Genomic DNA, 19,140 nt, shown 5'->3' on the forward strand with positions numbered 1-19,140 from the left:
TGACAGGACTCCATCTCATCTCCCCATAATACCCACGCCTTCAACCTCAGTGCCGGGGCTAGGCACCCCATCAAGTAAGAGGCCATTTGGCGTTTGTTCTTCTGTTTTATACAATAAAAAACAATATTATTCTATGGCGATTTTTCCTTCTCTTGTTTTAATACCTCATGTGGCGTGGAGTGTTGTGCTATCAAGACTGTGAGACTGAGGGATCTAAGCCTGGGAAATTATCTCCAATCTGCCTAATTGACCTCTTTTTAGTTAAAGTGGTCCATTATTTGCGGTAAGGTGCCATCCATGAGCACTTTTGGTGGTCCTTTTATATCTTGGTGAAGGTGGAAGATCTTCTGTCTATATTATTGAAGATTCATCATTTATACATATATGGACTCTATTTTATTTCTATTTATTTCTTGGCACATTTCTCACTTTATATTGTGCAATACTATGTATTGATTGTTTTTAACAATTATTGTGGTTAATTTTTGTTATATATGGTCACTATTATTGATTTATACAATTTTTACCTCATACTCACTCATTTATATTTAGGTATTTATGCATAATATTTTTAGTGTTCACACACTATTACCTAGCGCCTCTATATTTCACTCCACTGTTTAAAATTGCATTTATGTAATTTCACAGAGAGCAGCTTGGTTATATATTTACTTTTTTAATTTTTCACTTTATTTAATTCATATTGGCGCGAGATCTTATTCCCAATAGCAGTTAGAGTTTTCATCTCACCATCTTACTGATACTTTTATTTTTTATACATATTGGGGTAGATTCAGGTAGCTATTACGGCGGTGTATCTCCAGATATGCCGCCGTAATTTTAAATCTGCGCCGGCGTATCGTTACGCCGATTCACAAAGGCAGATACGCTAAAAAAATAGGCTTCCTCCGCCGACGTAACTTGAATGTGGCGGCGTAAAATTGTGTGCAATATTACGTTGGCCGCTAGGGGCGCTTGCATTGTTTTCGGCGTAAAATATGCAAATTACCTAGATACGCCGATTCACAAACGTACGTGCGCCCGGCGGTAGTTTTTTACATTGTTTGCGTAAGGCTTTTTCTGCGTAAGGTTGCTCCTGCTATTAGGAGGCGCAGCCAATGTTAAGTATGGACGTCGTTCCCACATTGAAATTTGAATTTTTTACGTTGTTTGCGTAAGTCGTTCACGAATAGGGCTGGACGTAATTTACGTTCACGTCGAAACCAATATGTCGTTGCGCCATATTTGGAAGCAATGCACACTGGGATGTGTACACGGACGGTGCATGCCCCGTTCGTAAATCACGTCAATCACGTCAGGTCATCACATATTAGCATAAAACATGCCCCCCTTCCCCATTTGAATTACGCGCGCTTACGCCGGCCCCATTTACGCTACGCCGCCGCAACTTACAGAGCAAGTGCTTTGTGAATACTGCACTTGCTCCTGTAAGTTACGGCGGCGTAGCGTAAATACAATACGCTGCGCCGCCGTAACAAGAAGCGCAGGTATGTGAATCTACCCCATTATTTATTGAAATAGACTTATTAGATAAGTTTCAATTTCATCTTCCTATTATTTCAACCATGTCCTAGACCACATACAATCAAAATGTCCCATGGCCCACTGCCCAAATACATTCTACTTTCAGTCGCGGCCTGTAGTTAGGGTACTAGAACCATTATAGGAATAAGATGTTACCTAAAACAATTAACGCTATGAATTCTGGTGCCATCAACTATTTTTTTGTAAAGTATTCCTTACTACAGTGAGGAAAAAAAGTATTTGTTCCCCTGCTGATTTTGTATGTTTGCCCACTGGCGTAGTGTGCTAAACCAATTTTTACCAATTGTTTTCTCGGTAACTATAGTTCCAGCTGTCTTGAGATCATTGACAAGATTATCCTGTGTAGTTCTGGGCTCATTCCTCACCATTCTCATTATCATTGAAACTACACGAGGTGAGATCTTGCATGGAGCAAGGGAGATTGACAGTTAGTTTGTGTTTCTTCCATTTGCTAATGATCACACCAACTGCTGTCACCCTCTCACCAAGCTGCTTGTGATGATCTTGTAGACCACCCCAACCTTGTGTAAGTCTACAATTTTGTCCCTGACATCCTTGGACAGCTCTTTGGTCTTGGTCATGGTGGAGAGATTGGAATCTGATTGATTGCTTCTGAGGACAGGTGTCTTTTATACAGGTAACAAGCTGAGATTAGGAGCACTCCCTTTAATAGAGTGCTCCTAATCTCATCGTGTTACCTTTATAGAAGACACATGGGGGCCAAAAATCTTGCTGATTGATGGGGGATCAAATACTTAGTTCATGTTATAAAATTTTTCAAATGTGTTTTCCTGGATATTTGTTTTGTTATTCTGTCTCTCTAAAATAAACCTACTATTAAAACTATAGACTGATCATTTCTTTGTCAATGGGCAAACATACAAAATCAGCAGGGGATCAAATATTTGTTTCTCTCACTGTATATGAATGTTAAATATGTACAGCTATTTCATAAAAATCCTCTCTGGATATGACTTAAAAGATTATTACCTAGCCACCATACTATCCCAATTGAAAAAATGGGTAACTACACACGCAACTTCACTATGGCGTAACATTGGTAAAAGCATGGAGGAAATTACATTCTTTCAAATGGTCACAGCTTCCCACCAAACCGCTCTTAATTCCTCTTCGCACCATCCAACTGATATCGCCTGACCTCATTATACCCAAGTGGGTACTGTAACAGGTACACTAAACCTCTGAACTCAGGGCTATGATACTAAACAAAAGCTTTGACCAACTACAAGCTATGTACAACGCACCCAGTAACGATTACTACAACATATATAGACTCCAAGATTGCCTGAGAGCACACTCACATCTAGAAGGGGTCCTACCAATCAAATTATGGAATTACTACTTCCTACACAATACTTGCACCAAAGGAATCTCACTAATCTACCCTAAACTTCAAGAAAAAAACAGTATTTCACAAATCTAAACCCTTTAAAGACTGGGGAGAGGATATGCAAACACACCTCTCTGACCAACCATGGCAAACAGCCTTTAAGTCAATATACAAGGCCACCTGCTGTACCTCCTTGTGGGAATTATCACATAAAATATATCTAAGATGGTACCTGACCCCACAGAAAACATCTAAATTCCAAACCACCACCTCCCCTACCTGCTGGAGAGGATGCCAACATACAGGCACTTTACTACACACCTTGTGGTCCTGCCTGGCAATAACTAACCTGTGTAAAGACAGAGAGCATATCCTACAAGATATATCTCACTCACCTCTGACATTCACCCCATAACTAGCTATTCTAAACTTAAGCACATAATCGCTTCCCCTTCCTTGAGACTAGTGACCACACACATTCTCTGGCAACAAGACTACTCATAACTAGGTGCTGGAAATTACAGACAAGCCCAACGGTAACGGAAGTAATTGCTCTTGTACAACTACGTTACACTCATGAAACTATCTTGTCTCGTAGCAAACCCTTACACCTAAAAAACAAGTAACTACTGGTCCCCCTGGGAACAATGGTATACAAAAAGACTAATCTGACAACCTTTTGATTAACAGTTTGATACTCTGGTATATTTCTGAATATGCACCTACAGTGATGCTCCTATTTTATCTTGCTATTTCTCTTTCTCCCTCTTTATTTTTTTATTATATTTTCTTACTGTATACGCTTGATTATCTTCCCTCTTTCATATTATCCATTTGTTAACCATAAGTTCATAGCACGATTACTTGCTTTGTTCTGAAAGTTATATATTGATCTATTTCTACAAATGTGATATTGCATAGGTTGTTTGAAGCTTGAACTTTTTAATGTCTTACGGATGTAATTTTGGAAAATGTTCAATAAAAATCTATTTGAAAAAAAAATCCTCTCTGGATAACCTAAATATAAATCTGATTTAGCTTAAGGCATTCTGTTAGGATCTTACTGGCCTACTCAGTAAAGTTGCTACCTTGTAACTGTAAAGCCTTGTACACACGGTCGGACATCCGACAAACTTTCCCTTGGATTTTTGTCCGAAGTGATTTGCCCGGTCACACCATAGCATACACACGCTCTAAATTTTCTAAGAAAAAATCAAAAATGTTCCCAACATCACATGTTTTTTCTACTCTTTTCTGCTCTTTATCGCCACCCTTTGGTTAACTTCTGCTATTGTTGGTTGATTTTAAAATTGGTTCTGGGAATGCGTGTTTGTACTTCGGACAAAAGTCCGATGGCTTGCTGTACACACGGTCGGACTAGACACCATTGGACTTTTGTTGTCGTAAAGTTTGTTCGTTTGCAGACCGAACTTTTTGTCCGATGAAACCCGAAAAAGTTGGTCCGATGGAGCGTACACACTATCGAAAAAATGTGAAAACTTGTTGATTTTGAAGTTTGTTGGCCGAAAGTCCGACCATGTGTACGGGCCTTTAGATACTGTGGGCCAGGTCCACAAACAGCGGCGCAAATTAAGTTACACAAAACTTATGTCATTTAAGTTACGGCGCCCTAAGTTGGTGTCGTAATTGCCGTATCCACAGCGCATTTGCGCACAAAATTGCGCTTGCGTAACTTAAATTCAGAGGCGTAAGGCGGGGTTATTGCAAGTGGGAAGGAAGTGGGCGTGCTTCATTGTAATGAGCCGTGACTCCATGCAAATGAAGGTCCGGCCGTACTGCGCATGCGCGCACATATCTGCTTCTCACTGGGCATGTGCAGAACTTTGCTCGGCGCAATCAGTGAGATAGGAAAAAGGCCAAGCGTACTTAGTTTGAGGATCGCCCTGTGTATAAATAGCCCCAGTCAAACACACTTCCCTTGCAAAAGTATTTCCCTGTGTTACCCTTCCTAGAGCAAGTTGCTTCTGCTCTGAATGTTTGTCGGTGTTTGTTGGTGAGTTGTGTGTGATAGAGAAGTTTTGGAGGAGTATTAGATTGTAGTTGGTGTTTGTTTCTGCTAAGTGTATTTTCTGTTTGTTTTTTTTCTGAGTGTATTTTTTTTTTTTGATTCTATATTGTGTTTGTTTTTTTCTGATTGTATTTTGTGTTTGTTTTTTGCGTGTTTGTTTTTGAAATTGTAGTAGCTGTCTGCTTGTGTGTTTTGCTTTTTGTGTGTTTCTTCTGTGAGTGTTTTTGTTTGTTTGTTGTGTGTGTATTTTTGTTTGTTTGTCCTGTGAGTTTCTTGTTGATGAGTGGTGTCTGTGATGGCACCCAAGCGCAGGAAGCTCAATTTTAATCAGGTAGAGAAGCAAATCCTTGCTAGGTCCATCGTCCGATATGGGGGCTATTTACATGGGCCTGAGAGCTGGAACACCTCCCCGGCCCAAAGGAAGGTGATTCTAAAAAAGATCACTGATCAGATCAATGCGGCGGGGGGGGGGAGACAAGGACCCCCGCTGGCATACAAAAAAAGATAAATGATCTGAAGAGCGTGGTCCAGAACAAGGTGGCTAAGATCACTGTCCATACCACGGGCACTGGAGGAGGGGGACCCTGCCCCATCCGTCTGAGTGAGGAGGAATGGGCAGTGGCCGGTGTTTCCAGCCAGAGCAGGTGGTGGGCCTGCGTGGATATCAATCTGATGTTCCTGTGGGGCCAGGTAAGTTTTTGGTTTTTCTATCTGGTGATTAGCATGTGTGGGTGGGGGAAGGGCAGATGTGCCAAGTGTGTGGATCCTCAAACCTGTGATTGTTTTGTGTCCTCCACAGATGACCAGGAGGTTGCTGGCCCATTAGGCCAGGCTGCTGCACCACCCCAACGACAAGAGGCTGCTGAGGAGTCCCAAGAAGGGCAGGAGTCCCCAGGGGAGGGGAGTGGCCAAACCTCCCCTCATGAGGAGGGTGTGGGGGAGGAGGATGAGGGGGAGGAGGATGAGGGGGTGGAGGAAGAAGATCTGAAGATTGGCCGGGAAGTCCTTTTGGCCTCTGATATGATGACCTTTGAGGATACCCTTGAGGCTACACTTGAGGCTACCCCTGAGGCTACCCCAGAGCCTACCCCAGAGGCTGGCAGCAGTCAGGCCACCATCAGGGGTAGCCCCTCCCACTCCTCCCCCAACAGGCCACAACCCACAAGGGTCACTCTCCCCCCTCCTCCCAGGCCACAAGCCTCAGGGGCAGGCAGAATGGGGACCCAGGAGACCAGGGGGGTGTTGGAGCGTCTGCCGGCCAGTCTTCAGAAGGACAATGCCCGGCAGACCCGCAGTCTGGGTCAGATAAAAGTCACTCTGACCCAGATGGAGCACAGCCTGGGTGTAATGAAGGAGTCACTCGGTGATGTGGCCACCAACTCATTGGCGGTCATCACATGTTTGTGTGACCTGCAGACCGCCACAACAGGCGTGGCCCAGGAGGTGACTGCCCTGACCCAGGCTGTGCAGGACAATACCCGGGCTGTCCAGGCCAATACGGCTGCCCTCACTGTCTGTCTCACAAGGATAGCAGTGGCCTTGGAGGGCAGGCCAGCAGGAGGACAGACACCAGGGGAGGCTCCTCCTTCCCCTGCTCGCCCACCCCCCATGAAGATACTCCCTCCCCTGCTCACACCCCCCCATGAAGATTCTCCAGTCGGCCGTGCCCGTGGGCAGCCCAGACGGAGCAAACGCCGCCGACATTAATTTGCAGGGGTACTTTTGGTACAGATTGTAGTCCAGCAAGTGTGTGTGCTCAGCTCTTCCTTAATGGTGGTGATTTAGCTGACCATTACACAGCATGTGTAAAATTTGGGCACCTATTTTAAAATGTGTAAATTTACACATTGAAACTAACAAAAGCTCACAGGGCGTAATCTACGGCGCACACACTTAATTTTGTGGATCGCCCTATCTCCGTCATTTGCATCTTTGCCTATCAAAACAGCTGCGTTTCTAGCGTCATTTGCGCACAGAAAAGCGCCGGTGTAATTATTTTAGGTAGGACGGAAAAACAGTATTTTAAGGCGGATCTCGTTTTGAGGATCAGGCGCAAATATACGCGCCGTGTAAATTTCAATTAAGCCGCGTATCTCGAGTTAAGTTGGCACATTTGCTTTGTGGATCTGCCCCTGTGTTTTTTTTCCAAGGCAATCAAACTTATTCTAAATAACTCTGGGTCACTAAAATACGACATCTGATTTTACTTGGTTGTTCACTCAGTACAACCACTGCCTTGACTCCCCAGGAGTCCTTCTATACTTTTACATCCCAACAAATGAAACCCTGAGCATTGTGGAAATGGTAGTTTATTCAAAAATCTTTCCATTAAAGAAAAGATAACAAGAAAAGTCCCATGTGAGCTTTTGGTTCGAAATTCCGACCGTGTGTATGCTCCATCTGACTTTTGCTGTCTGAATTTCCACCAACAAAAGATTGAGAGCTGGTTGTCAAATTATCAGAAGGAAAAATTCAGTTCGTCTGTAGCAATTCCAACGCGCAAAATTCCAATGCATGCTTGGAAACAATTTGACATATGCTCGGAAGCATTGAACTTCATTTTCTAGGCTTGTTGTAGTGTTGTACGTCACCGCGTTCTTGACGGTTGAAAGTTCAGAGAACTTTTGTGTGACCATGTGTATGCAAGCCAAGTTTGAGGGAAATTCTGTCGGAAAAAACATCCAAGGTTTTTCCGAAGGAAAATCTGATCGTGTGTACGCGGCATTAGACACCTAAGCACAATAGCAGCTACATACACTTTCTTTATTTCACCAACCTTTGTTTTGGGAGTAACAGTAGGTATAACAATGTTTGAACTAAGAGGGTCAGGAAACAGTTTTATGAAATGAGGGATCTACACTGTATAGGGTAAAACTGTACATAATGATGATACTGCTTGAGAAAATAAATCTAATCCCTACTATTTATACATTATGGAGCCTAATTTAATAGATGTATACTGTAAAGTAGAAAGCATTTTCATATTGAATTTAGTTGGCACAAACCAGGAGAAGTCGATTTAACTGGAGTTTCTCCAGACCTAAAGCATATTCTTTATCATTTTAAAAGTATAATTATAAAGACATAAAAATGAACAAAAACGAGTTTAACTATACCGTTAGTGACTTGAACTTCTTGTTTATGGCCAACCTCAGTGGATTTCAGATCATGACTTGATACTGTCATAGCTGTCTGACCAGGAACAACTCCAGTTAACAACACTTCTACCCTTTCTTCAGTCCTATTTCTTGCTTGGCAACTCACAACCGCTGAAAAAAAGTAACCAAATATATTTTTAGTGTCTAGTCAACCTTTTATTTAAAGAAGGCACATTAATACTTGAAAGCTCTGCTTCTTAAAATAAATTAGAGGTCATACACAATACTGCATATGCTCCACTTAAAGTTGCACCTTAACCACTTGCCGTCGCCGCACCGTCATAATACGTCCACAAGGTGGCTCTCCTAGGCGAGAGCACGTAATATGACGTCCTGCCTTTTAGCCGCCACTAGGGGCGCGCGCGCGCGCCCCCCGCTCGCCCCGACTGTGTGCCCGGCGGTGTGCCCGGCGGGCGCGACTGTGTGCCCGGCGGGTGCGATCGCCGCCGGGCACACGCGATCGCTCGGTACAGAGCGGGGAACGGGAGCTGTTTGTGTAAACACACAGCTCTCGTTCCTGTCAGCAGGGGAAATGCTGATTTTCTGTTCATACAATGTATGAACAGAAGATCAGTGTTTCCCCTAGTGAGGCCACCCCCCCCCCCCCCCCACAGTAAGAACACACCCAGGCATACTTAACCCCTTCCCCGCCCCCTAGTGTTTACCCCTTCACTGCCAGTGGCATTTTTATAGTAATCGAATGCATTTTTATAGCACTGATCGCTATAAAAATGCCAATGGTCCCAAAAATGTGTCAAAAATGTCCGAAGTGTCCGCCATAATGTCGCAATACCGAAAAAAAAATCGCTGATCGCCGCCATTACTAGTAAAAAAAATATTAATAAAAATGCCATAAAAATACCCCCTATTTTGTAAACGCTATAACTTTTGCGCAAACCAATCAATAAACGCTTATTGCGATTTTTTTTTACGAAAAATATGTAGAAGAATACGTATCGGCCTAAACTGAGGAAAAAAAATGTTTTTTTATATATTTTTGGGGGATATTTATTACAGCAAAAAGTAAAAAATATTCATTTTTTTCAAAATTGTCGTTCTATTTTTGTTTATAGCGCAAAAACTAAAAAACGCAGAGGTGAATATACCACCAAAAGAAAGCTCTATTTGTGGGAAAAAAAGGACGCCAATTTTGTTTGGGAGCCACGTCGCACGACCGCGCAATTGTCTGTTAAAGCGACGCATTCCCGAATCGCAAAAAGTACTCTGGTCTTTGGGCAGCAATATGGTCCGGGGGGTAAGTGGTTAAGAAGAAAAATAAATCAACTAGATTTTACAAGGAAGGTTTTCATATTCTTTCAACCAACGTGGTTTAATTTCATATGGTTTAATTTTCCCCTAGCAAAACTAATTTAATAGCATTGAGCTGGGGTATTGATGAGAATCATGTTTCCAGTGGCATGATAAAAGAGTAGCAGAGAAAAGTTTCCTACCTCATTGGCTGTGTAAATACCTAATATATCACAGCTCTCCCAATTTTAGTGATCGATTTGCTAAAAGGCTGTTAACTTTTTAAGGGTATTTTCACTTAACAATGGAATTTTTCCCTAACTAGTGAATGAAGTGAAGCTCTGCTGACTTTCATCATCCAATCATGAACAAGCCAAATGCTGTGTTTTAAAGTGAGTTACATGTGATTGGGTATTCTCTGAAATGTGAATTTTACTACATTTACTGAGTCAACAAAAAACTAATTTGCAAAGAAAAATTCCCTTGCAAAGTGAACAGCCTATTTACCTATAGTAAATCAACTTGATAACTTTCCATATTGCAGGAGAGGAATTTTGTTGTGGTTTACAATTGTGTGCCATGGGGGTCACCTAAAGACGTCAGCTACTGATGAAACATTTAGGGAAGTGGCCTACGTGGTGACATCATCACGCACGCTGATCAATCATTGTTTCTTGCTGGAGTCCGCAGATTGACGGTCTTAGCGCTGTGATTGTATGGAATATGTGAGTGTAATATTTTAGTAATAAAGTGAGTCTCAATGGTTTTACACTATGGCAGGCTTATTTGTCTTACTATCTAACATCTGCTAAGTCCATCTATGAGCAGAAGTTTGCAGGCACCTGGAGGGTTGGAGCAGAGCAGCTGGAGATTTACACAATTTTACCATGACCACTCATATACAGAGGGCCATAGTTACATAGTTACATAGTCATGGGATGAAAGAAAAATCCTGGATCGCCACACTCCTCAAAAAACTATGTCTTTATTCAAAACATAAAAAAACAACAAAAATGCAAATAGAAAAAATAGCCAAAATTCATGCAGTCAAACAAGAAGTGGACTAGGAAAAAAGAGCTGACATGTTTTGCATCATGTGATGCTTACTCGTAGCTGAATTTTGGCTTCCTTCCTGATCCCCGAGAGGCAATCGGATTTACCCTGGATCAACTTTACCTACAAATCTTAGTACTCAGTTATATTATGTACATTTAGGAAAGTATCCAGACCTTTCTTAAAGCAATCTACTGAGCTGGCCAGAACCACCTCTGGAGGGAGTCTGTTCCACATTTTCACAGCTCTTACTGTGAAGAAACCTTTCCTTTCTGGAGATTAAAACTCTTTTCCTCTAGACGTAAAGAGTGCCCCCTTGTCCTCAGTGTTGACCGTAAAGTAAATAACTCAACACCAAGTTCACTGTATGGACCTCTTATATATTTGTACATGTTGATCATATCCCCCCTTATTCTCCTCTTCTCAAGAGTGAATACATTTAGTTCTTCTAATCTTTCCTCATAGCTGAGCTCCTCCATGCCTCTTATTAGTTTGGTTGCCCTTCTCTGCACTTTCTCCAGTTCCCCGATATCCTTTTTGAGAACTGGTGCCCAAAACTGGACTGTCATCCGCCGGCTCAGCGGGGATCAACGGAGCGATCCCCGATGAGCAAGCGGAGGTTCACGGGGCGGATCATTACTGATCCGCCCCGTGTGAAAGGGGCCTTAGGTGTGAGGCTTAAGTTGATGTTACATTTTAGGCCCATGTTAGACTAATGATCATAATTCTTTCAACAGCTCATTAACAAGAGGATGAAAAAATAGAACACTCACCTACTTCTATGTTGTCACTCCCTGACATGCTGAAATGCTACAAAATCTTGTTCACTAACAAGCAAACAGATTTAAAGCTATCCTTTGCTGAACCATGCACTGAGGAGTGCTGCCATAGAAGCAGGTAAGTGGTTCCTTTGCTTTTCTAGTGATTGTGCTGCTGGCTACTTTTTGCCAGTGTTAGGATCACTACTAGAATATACTACTACTACTACTTTTAGTAGCACTGTTTTATTTTAACATGTTTTCAGTGCTAAAAGTCTCTTTCCAAAAAATAGTGCTTAAAATCTGCATTGTAAAAACTGTATCTTCCTCTATTAAAATACTAAATAATTTAGCAGCTGTTTTTAAGGCTTGTATGTCAGGTCTCATTAAATCTTAATTGGAATTAGTAAAAATGAAATTGGTATCTGCAATGCTTGAGGTATGGTCACATGGGAACGTTCACTGTCTGAAAATCACAGCTTGAAAATTCTTCACTAAGTTGATGAGTGCTGATGGAAACTCATTAGAATTTTGGAAAATCATGTAGCCCTTTCTAAGAGAAATCAGACTTGCAGGCATGAAAAAATAAGCATGTGTGTAACTAGACCCTCAGCTGGAATTATATGTCACAGCAGTTACTGTCTTGTATTCAACACAATGCTTAAAATAGTAAAAAAAAACAACCCTACAGATTTTAACACAGGGCACTGCATCATAATTTATAGAAGAATATTAGAAAATGGCAATTTCTAGAAGGCCTATTTCAAAGTCCACATAGTCATGCAAATAATGATGATAAATAGTCATTACGGTGTCTGAGGCAAGATTCTCATAGTGTGCACATTACTAGAAAATAAAGAATAATGGTGCTTTGTTAACATTTTACTCAAAGTTTGCCAGAAATTCTAGATATTAGATTACAAACATTTTATGTGTATAGTACATCAATGACTGGGAAAAAAATACTGCATTTTTATTTGAGAAATTTCGATTTTGTGACGTTAACCCTGATTAATGTATTTGTTCAATTAAATTATGTGAAATACTTCCTAATGCCGCGTACACACCATCACTTAATGTGATGAAAAAAAACGACGTTTTTTAAAAAGGTCACTTTAAATGACTGTGTGTGGGGGAAAACGTTGGTTTATGTCTTGTGAAAAACAACAAAAAAAATTGAAGCATGCTTCAATTTTATGTGTCGTTTTTCAAAACGTCGTTTTTTACTTCACAGAAATTGACCGTGTGTAGCAAAAAACGACGTTTAAAACGACGTTTTTACACCCGCGCATGCCCAGAAGCTAGTTATAAAGCGAGCTTCAATGGAAAAACGTGGTAAACGTAACCTCGCTTTGCTAGAGCATTGTGAAAAAACGATGGTGTGTAGGCAACTTCGTCTTTGAAAATTGAAGTTTCAAAAACGTTGTTTTTTACTTCACAGAAAATGTCGTTTTTTTTCATCACATAAAGTGATGGTGTGTATGCGGCAGAAGTGTTAAGCCTCATACACACTATCAGTTTTCCTGCAGGTTTTTCTCTTCAGGTTTACCAAAACCATCTAATATGAGGTCAAACCTTAATGCCACGTACACACGATCGGTTCATCCGATGAAAACGGACTGATTGATTTTTTCATCAGATATCCAATGAAGCTGACTTTCATCAGTCTTGCCTACACACCATCAGTTAAAAAAATGTTCGTGTCAGAACGCGGTGATGTAAAACACTACAACGTGCTGAGAAAAATTAAGTTCAATGCTTCCAAGCATGTGTCGACTTGATTCTGAGCATGCGTGGATTTTTAACCGATGGACTTGCCCACAGACGATCGTTTTTTTCTATCCGTTTTTTAACCATCAGATAATTTTAAAACAGGTTCTTAGTTTTTTCACTGATGGGAAAAAAAACGATGGGGCCCCCACACGATCGGTTCGTCCGATGAAAACGGTCCATCGGACCGTTTTCATCAGACGAACCAATCGTGTGTACAGGGCATAAGAGTTTCAATTCGTATGCAATCAGGCAGGCCCTTGCACTACATGGTTTTGGTAAACCTGAAGAGAAAAACCTGCAGGAAAACTAATAGTGTGTATGGGGCTGAAGGAGTACTATACAAGCTAAAATGTATGCAACATTAAAACTTATTTTTTTAAGTTTTGGCTAGAGTAAGGCCACTCAGGAACATATGAAATCATGATTGAACAACATTTTGTTTGTGGAATATATATGTAAATGCCCAAAAATCAAAAGCTGAACTTTGGGTCTGTAAACTGTATTGTTAGCTCCTAATGTACAGCAAACATCTTTCATACTTCTAGTATCTTCTTCTTTAGACATGTCAATCTGGTGTTTTATAGACCACATGTGGCCCTCTGGCTCCTTCTCTGCAGCCCTCATCAGTTCACTCAAAAAAAAAAAAAAGTCTGTTGGTGTTGAAGAAATCGTATGAATATGGATAGGAAAACCGGTTACATGAATGGGTCCAGATAGTTGAAATAAATGAGTTCAATTTCAGTGTTTATCAATGATCCAAAAATATGCAAGGAATTCAATTCAACACAAGATGAAGCAAGCTTGCAGGAAAACCTTGATAAAATAAGGGGTGGTAAGCTATATATCAGATTATGTTAAGTATTGAAAAATGGAAAGAATGCACTAAAACCATGCATGCAAAATGGGTGCTAAAAACATGCATGCAAAATACTATCATTAAGGGGCTCCTTTGCAAGAATCAGTGATAGAAAAAAAGATTTGGGGGTTCTTGTAGATCACAGACACGACAGTACGTTCCCATTACTCTCATGCATTAAAAAAACATACATTCAAGGGATAAATCAATAAGTCCACCCTTTATAAAGCACTTTTTCTGCCTCAGCTTAAATATGCAGTAAAGTTTTTGTCACCAAGCCACAGGAAATATGTCCTTGAACTAGAAAGTGTTCATTGAAGGGCAACAAAATTAATAAAGGGGCTCAACTATGAGAAACGACTTCAAAGATTATACTTATTCACCCTGGAGAAGAAATGCTTAAGAGGAAATGTGATCACAGTGTACAAATATATCAAAGGTGAATAAAGACATGCTCCAAGTTCTGAGATGGGAAGAAAGGAGGTTTAATCCTAAAGTGACATTAAAGTTTATATTTTTTCTTAAAATAGATAATCATATTATAACTTACATGTATTTGCTATTTTTTCTAAAATAAATTCTTCTGCTAACCCTACTTTTAAATGTGCCCCTTGGCAGTGCTGACATACTCCCCATTCTACACGTTCCCAATGTGCTGCTGGGGCCTACAGCATCCTGTCTACACCTTCTCTGTACTAAAACTGTACCACTGTTCCAGGTACAATGCACACACACACACACTGCAATCATTTAAATTCCCCCAGCTGTACTCTAGTTCATACCTTACAATTCCTTACATGATTTGCAACCTAAAACTTCAGGATTTTTTGCCCCCTTCTCTGAGAGTAGTGTAAGTTGTAATTTTTACTATAACTGCCATAATCTGTTTCTGTAATTAGTGTAGAGATCTGATGTCCTCTACTTTCTGGATTTGTAAATACTTCTGCTATTAATATGGAGCTAAGAGGGGATTAGACAACATGTCCCCTTGGAGGAACTCTTGCTATTCCAGACAAGAAGCAGAGGTTATTATATAATTCAGTCTGTGACCCAGTGTGTATGCATAGTGGTAACCTTTCAGTATGTTAGTTTATATACACCCTCTGCTATTTTAGTTAATTCTGTCTCTTCTGGTATAAAATTATATAGCTGGTTTTAGCTCAGAATCAGTAACCAGCATAAGCTTGAGCCAGGTTAGCCATCCAAGTCCACTTCTAGTAGCTAAAGGTTCAGTTGCATGACCGATTTAACTATACTAGGGACTAAGATGCAGAGTAGATAGGTTCATTCCGAGTTCCAGTGTCACACCATGGTTTCTGCTGGTAAAAATCTGCATTCCAGGCTGGTTGAACAATATGTGGTGGGTCACCCCATCACCACATATCTTGTCCCTTAGATCTCTGACAATAAGATGAACACCACATTGTAATCATCTTGAAAATTAACTTTATTGTAATATTCATCCAGAGGTATCTGTTAATAAATATATGATTAAATATAAATGTGTGGGGGGCGCTATATAGAGCTAATAATGAGCCCTGTGATGGAACAAAAACAGATATTGTACCTATCAACATGTGATTGTTCAAATAAAACTGTAAGGGATAGAACACCAAAACAGTCCAATGGGAATGGATCAAATATATACTGATGCTAATGATAAGAAAAAGTAGCATAAGTCCAAAACAATAAATTGGATACATTGAATAGTAAATACTGATGCTGGTGATAAAAAATATATCATGAGTCCATAGCAGTAAAGTGCATAAGTAGAATATTAAGAGCTAGATTCAGGTAGCTCGGCACATCTTTTGGCCGGCGCATCGCATCTCATAAGCGATACGCCAATGTAAAACAGGGAGCCCAGAACAGTATTCTCAAAGGAGTCGCGCCGTACGTTGCGCTGGCGTAGTGTAAATAGGCTGGCGTAAGCCCGCCTAATCCAAAGTAGGCAGGTAGTGGGCGTGCTTCATTTAAATTATCCGTGATGCCATGTAAATGAGCGGCCGATCGAACGGCGCATGCACGCGCATGCTCAGAATCACGTCGAATATACACCCAAACATACGACGCCTCAATGCCTATGACATGAACGTAACCTACGCACAACCCCATTCACATACGACTTACGTAAACGACGTAAAATTCGACGCTTGTTTCGACATCCATACCTTAACATTAGCTGCGCCTCATATAGTAGGGTTAACTTTATGACGGACGTACGCCTTAGGTAAACGGCGTAGATTACAGCGACGGGCGCAAGTACGTTTGTGAATCGGCGTATCTAGGTCATTTGCATATTCAACGCGTAAATCTACGGAAGCGCCCCTTGCGGCCAGCGTAAATATGCACCCAAGATACGACGGCGTACAGCAACTTACGTTGGTCGACTGAAGCCATATTTCAGGCGTATCTAGGTTCCAGAATACCCCACATAGATACGACGGCGCATCTTTTAACTTACGCGGCGTATCAATAGATACGCCAGCGTAAAAGCTTTCTGAATCTAGCACTCTGTTCCTTGGAGAACTAATATAACCAGTCCATATTCAATGACAAAATAGATAAATCCATTAGTGATGTTGAAGTGACACCTTCACCACCAATAAACAAGACCCAAAGTGCTCAATGAATAGATGGCCGCTTACCACAAAATGTTGACCCCTTTGATTAAAAAAAGGTCAGGTGCGCTTTTAGCAAGATGACACTTGCTGCATTAAAGAAATGTAATCCCGGATATAGTCTGACTCCCCAGGGATGGCTCAGAACAGGATATGTAAACAAAATGGAAGGAGCAACAATAGTGTAATCCCGTTTGATTAAAACATAAAATACAAGAATAAAAAGCCAAAGGGCTGCTTACATTTGGATTTGCCTTGGCCCGGCACTGAGGCTGAAAGCCATGGGATAGGTGGATATAAGTCCTGTCCGTCCATCGGAGACTGGCGTGCGTTCCACCTACGACAGTAGCGAGACAGCGGGACCGGAAGTGAGGTAGAAACGTGACCAAGTACCGCCTCAACGTACGTTTCGTTTAACACGTCATCAGGAAGCGTACTTGGTCACTAAGTGAATGGTCTTAAATGTGCTTGTCAATCAACCAACCAGGAAGTGTGAGTTTAACAGCCCCATTGCCGGACTTAAGCATAACAATACAAAGGGATACATCCAGCACGCTTAAAAAACACATACTACGAGGGAGTGCTGATACCCTAACGGTTGAATTAAGGTGACAGTGCCGAATCAATAACTTCACAAAATGTTTAATAAATACATAATAAACAGAGCATAATACGAAAACATGAAACCATTGAAATATTGCAATTAATAACAGAGATAAGGAGATATTTATTCATTCGTTAAAAAACAATTGAGGTCCAGATCTATATTGAGTCCCAGCAGTTGCATAGTCTGCAGACGATAAAACCACTGGGTCTCATTCTGGGAGATGGCCTTCTTGAGATCGGTACCTCTCCAATGTTGCACAGCTCTATCTATACCATAGAAGGTGAGCTGGCAGGGATCTCCATCGTGGAACTGGTCAAAATGGCACAACACTATGGTTGGGGAAACCTTTAGAAATGTTGGACTGTTTTGATGTTCTATCACTTACAGTTTCATTTGAACAGTCACATGTTGATAGGTACAATATCTGTTTTTGTGTAATCACAGAGCTCATTATTAGCTCTATAGCGCCCCCACACATTTATATTTCACATTGCACTATTGGTATCTCCATTTAGTTTTTTTGGGGAGCAGTTTTTATTTATTTTCCTTTTATATTTTTATAATTGGCGCGAGATACCATTTCTTTAATAAATATATGATATCTAATGGTTGTCACCGCACACAAATCAGGGATAAAAAATTGACCCGGGTCCACAGCAAAGACTGTAGTGAACATGTTCACCTTTCAAGTCCCGTGAGTGCTGCTCTCTTTTTTGGTTTATATTAATATATATATATATATATATATATATATATATATATATATATATATATATATATATATATATATATATATATACAGTACAGACCAAAAGTTTGGACACACCTTCTCATTCAAAGAGTTGTCTTTATTTTCATGACTATGAAAATTGTAGATTCACACTGAAGGCATCAAAACTATGAATTAACACATGTGGAATTATACATAACAAAAAAGTGTGAAACAACTGAAAATAAATTTCATATTCTAGGTTCTTCAAAGTAGCCAACTTTTGCAGCAGACACATCTCTAGAACTTTTAAGAGGAGACTGTGTGAATCAGGCCTTCACGGTAGAATATCTGCTAGGAAGCCACTGCTAAAGAAAGGCAACAAGCAGAATTGACTTGTTTGGGCTAAAGAACACAAGGAATGGACATTAGACCAGTGGAAATCTGTGCTTTGGTCTGATGAGTCCAAACTTGAGATCTTTGGTTCCAACCCCTGTGTCTTTGTGCGATGCAGAAAAGGTGAACGGATGGACTCTACATGCCTGGTTCCCACTGTGAAGCATGGAGGAGGAGGTGTGATGGTGTGGGGGTGCTTTGCTGGTGACATTGTTGGGGATTTATTCAAAATTGAAGGCATACTGAACCAGCATGGCTACCACACCATCTTGCAGTGGCATGCTATTCCATCCATCAGGACAATGACCCCAAACACACCTCCAGGCTGTGTAAGGGCTATTTGACCAAGAAGGAGAGTGATGGGGTGCTGTGCCAGGTGACTACCTCTTGAAGCTCATCAAGAGAATGCCAAGAGTGTGCAAAGCAGTAATCAAAGCAAAAGGTGGCTACTTTGAAGAACCTAGAATATGAAATATATTTTCAGTTGTTTCACACTTTTTTGTTATGTATAATTCCACATGTGTTAATTCATAGTTTTGATGCCTTCAGTGAGAATCTACAATTTTCATAGTCATGAAAATAAAGAAAACTCTTTGAATGAGAAGGTGTGTCCAAACTTTTGGTCTGTACTGTATATACCCAGGTATGTGCACAATTCCACCAGGACCCTTTATTGATAATACCTGTTTGTACATTGGATGTATGCACTATTAATAATCTTTTCTTATATAAAGTTTGTATTATCTTCATATTGGTGTGCATCTATGGTTATTGTATATACTGGCTGTAGTAGTTCTGGTCAGTTTCTCAGGAAAGGAATCCCATCTGTTCACAGAGGCCTTGTCCTGCGTGGAGGCACTGCCAACTTTATTAACAAACCCACTCTCCCACATAACAAAGGTCTACTTCCCTAATTTCCTTACAAGTTTAGCTCAACATCCTATTTGGGAAGGGCCATTTTTCATACCCTCCCCAAAAGAGGGCTACATTAAATAAGGAGACATAAAGTGGCCCA

At 40.8% G+C, this 19,140-nt stretch overlaps 1 protein-coding gene across 1 annotated transcript in view; it reads right to left on the reverse strand.

Annotated features, from left to right (window-relative positions):
- The window catches only part of CFAP47 (cilia and flagella associated protein 47), a 610,902-nt gene that overhangs the window by 65,583 nt on the left and 526,179 nt on the right, over positions 1 to 19,140 (reverse strand). The window contains exon 60 of the mRNA XM_040336504.1: positions 8,063 to 8,215. Coding sequence (XP_040192438.1) covers positions 8,063 to 8,215 — 153 coding nt within the window. The remainder of the gene's footprint in view (positions 1 to 8,062; positions 8,216 to 19,140) is intronic.

Source organism: Rana temporaria, chromosome 2 (genome assembly GCF_905171775.1).
Source record: "Rana temporaria chromosome 2, aRanTem1.1, whole genome shotgun sequence".
In the NCBI taxonomy this organism is placed as follows: domain Eukaryota; kingdom Metazoa; phylum Chordata; class Amphibia; order Anura; family Ranidae; genus Rana; species Rana temporaria.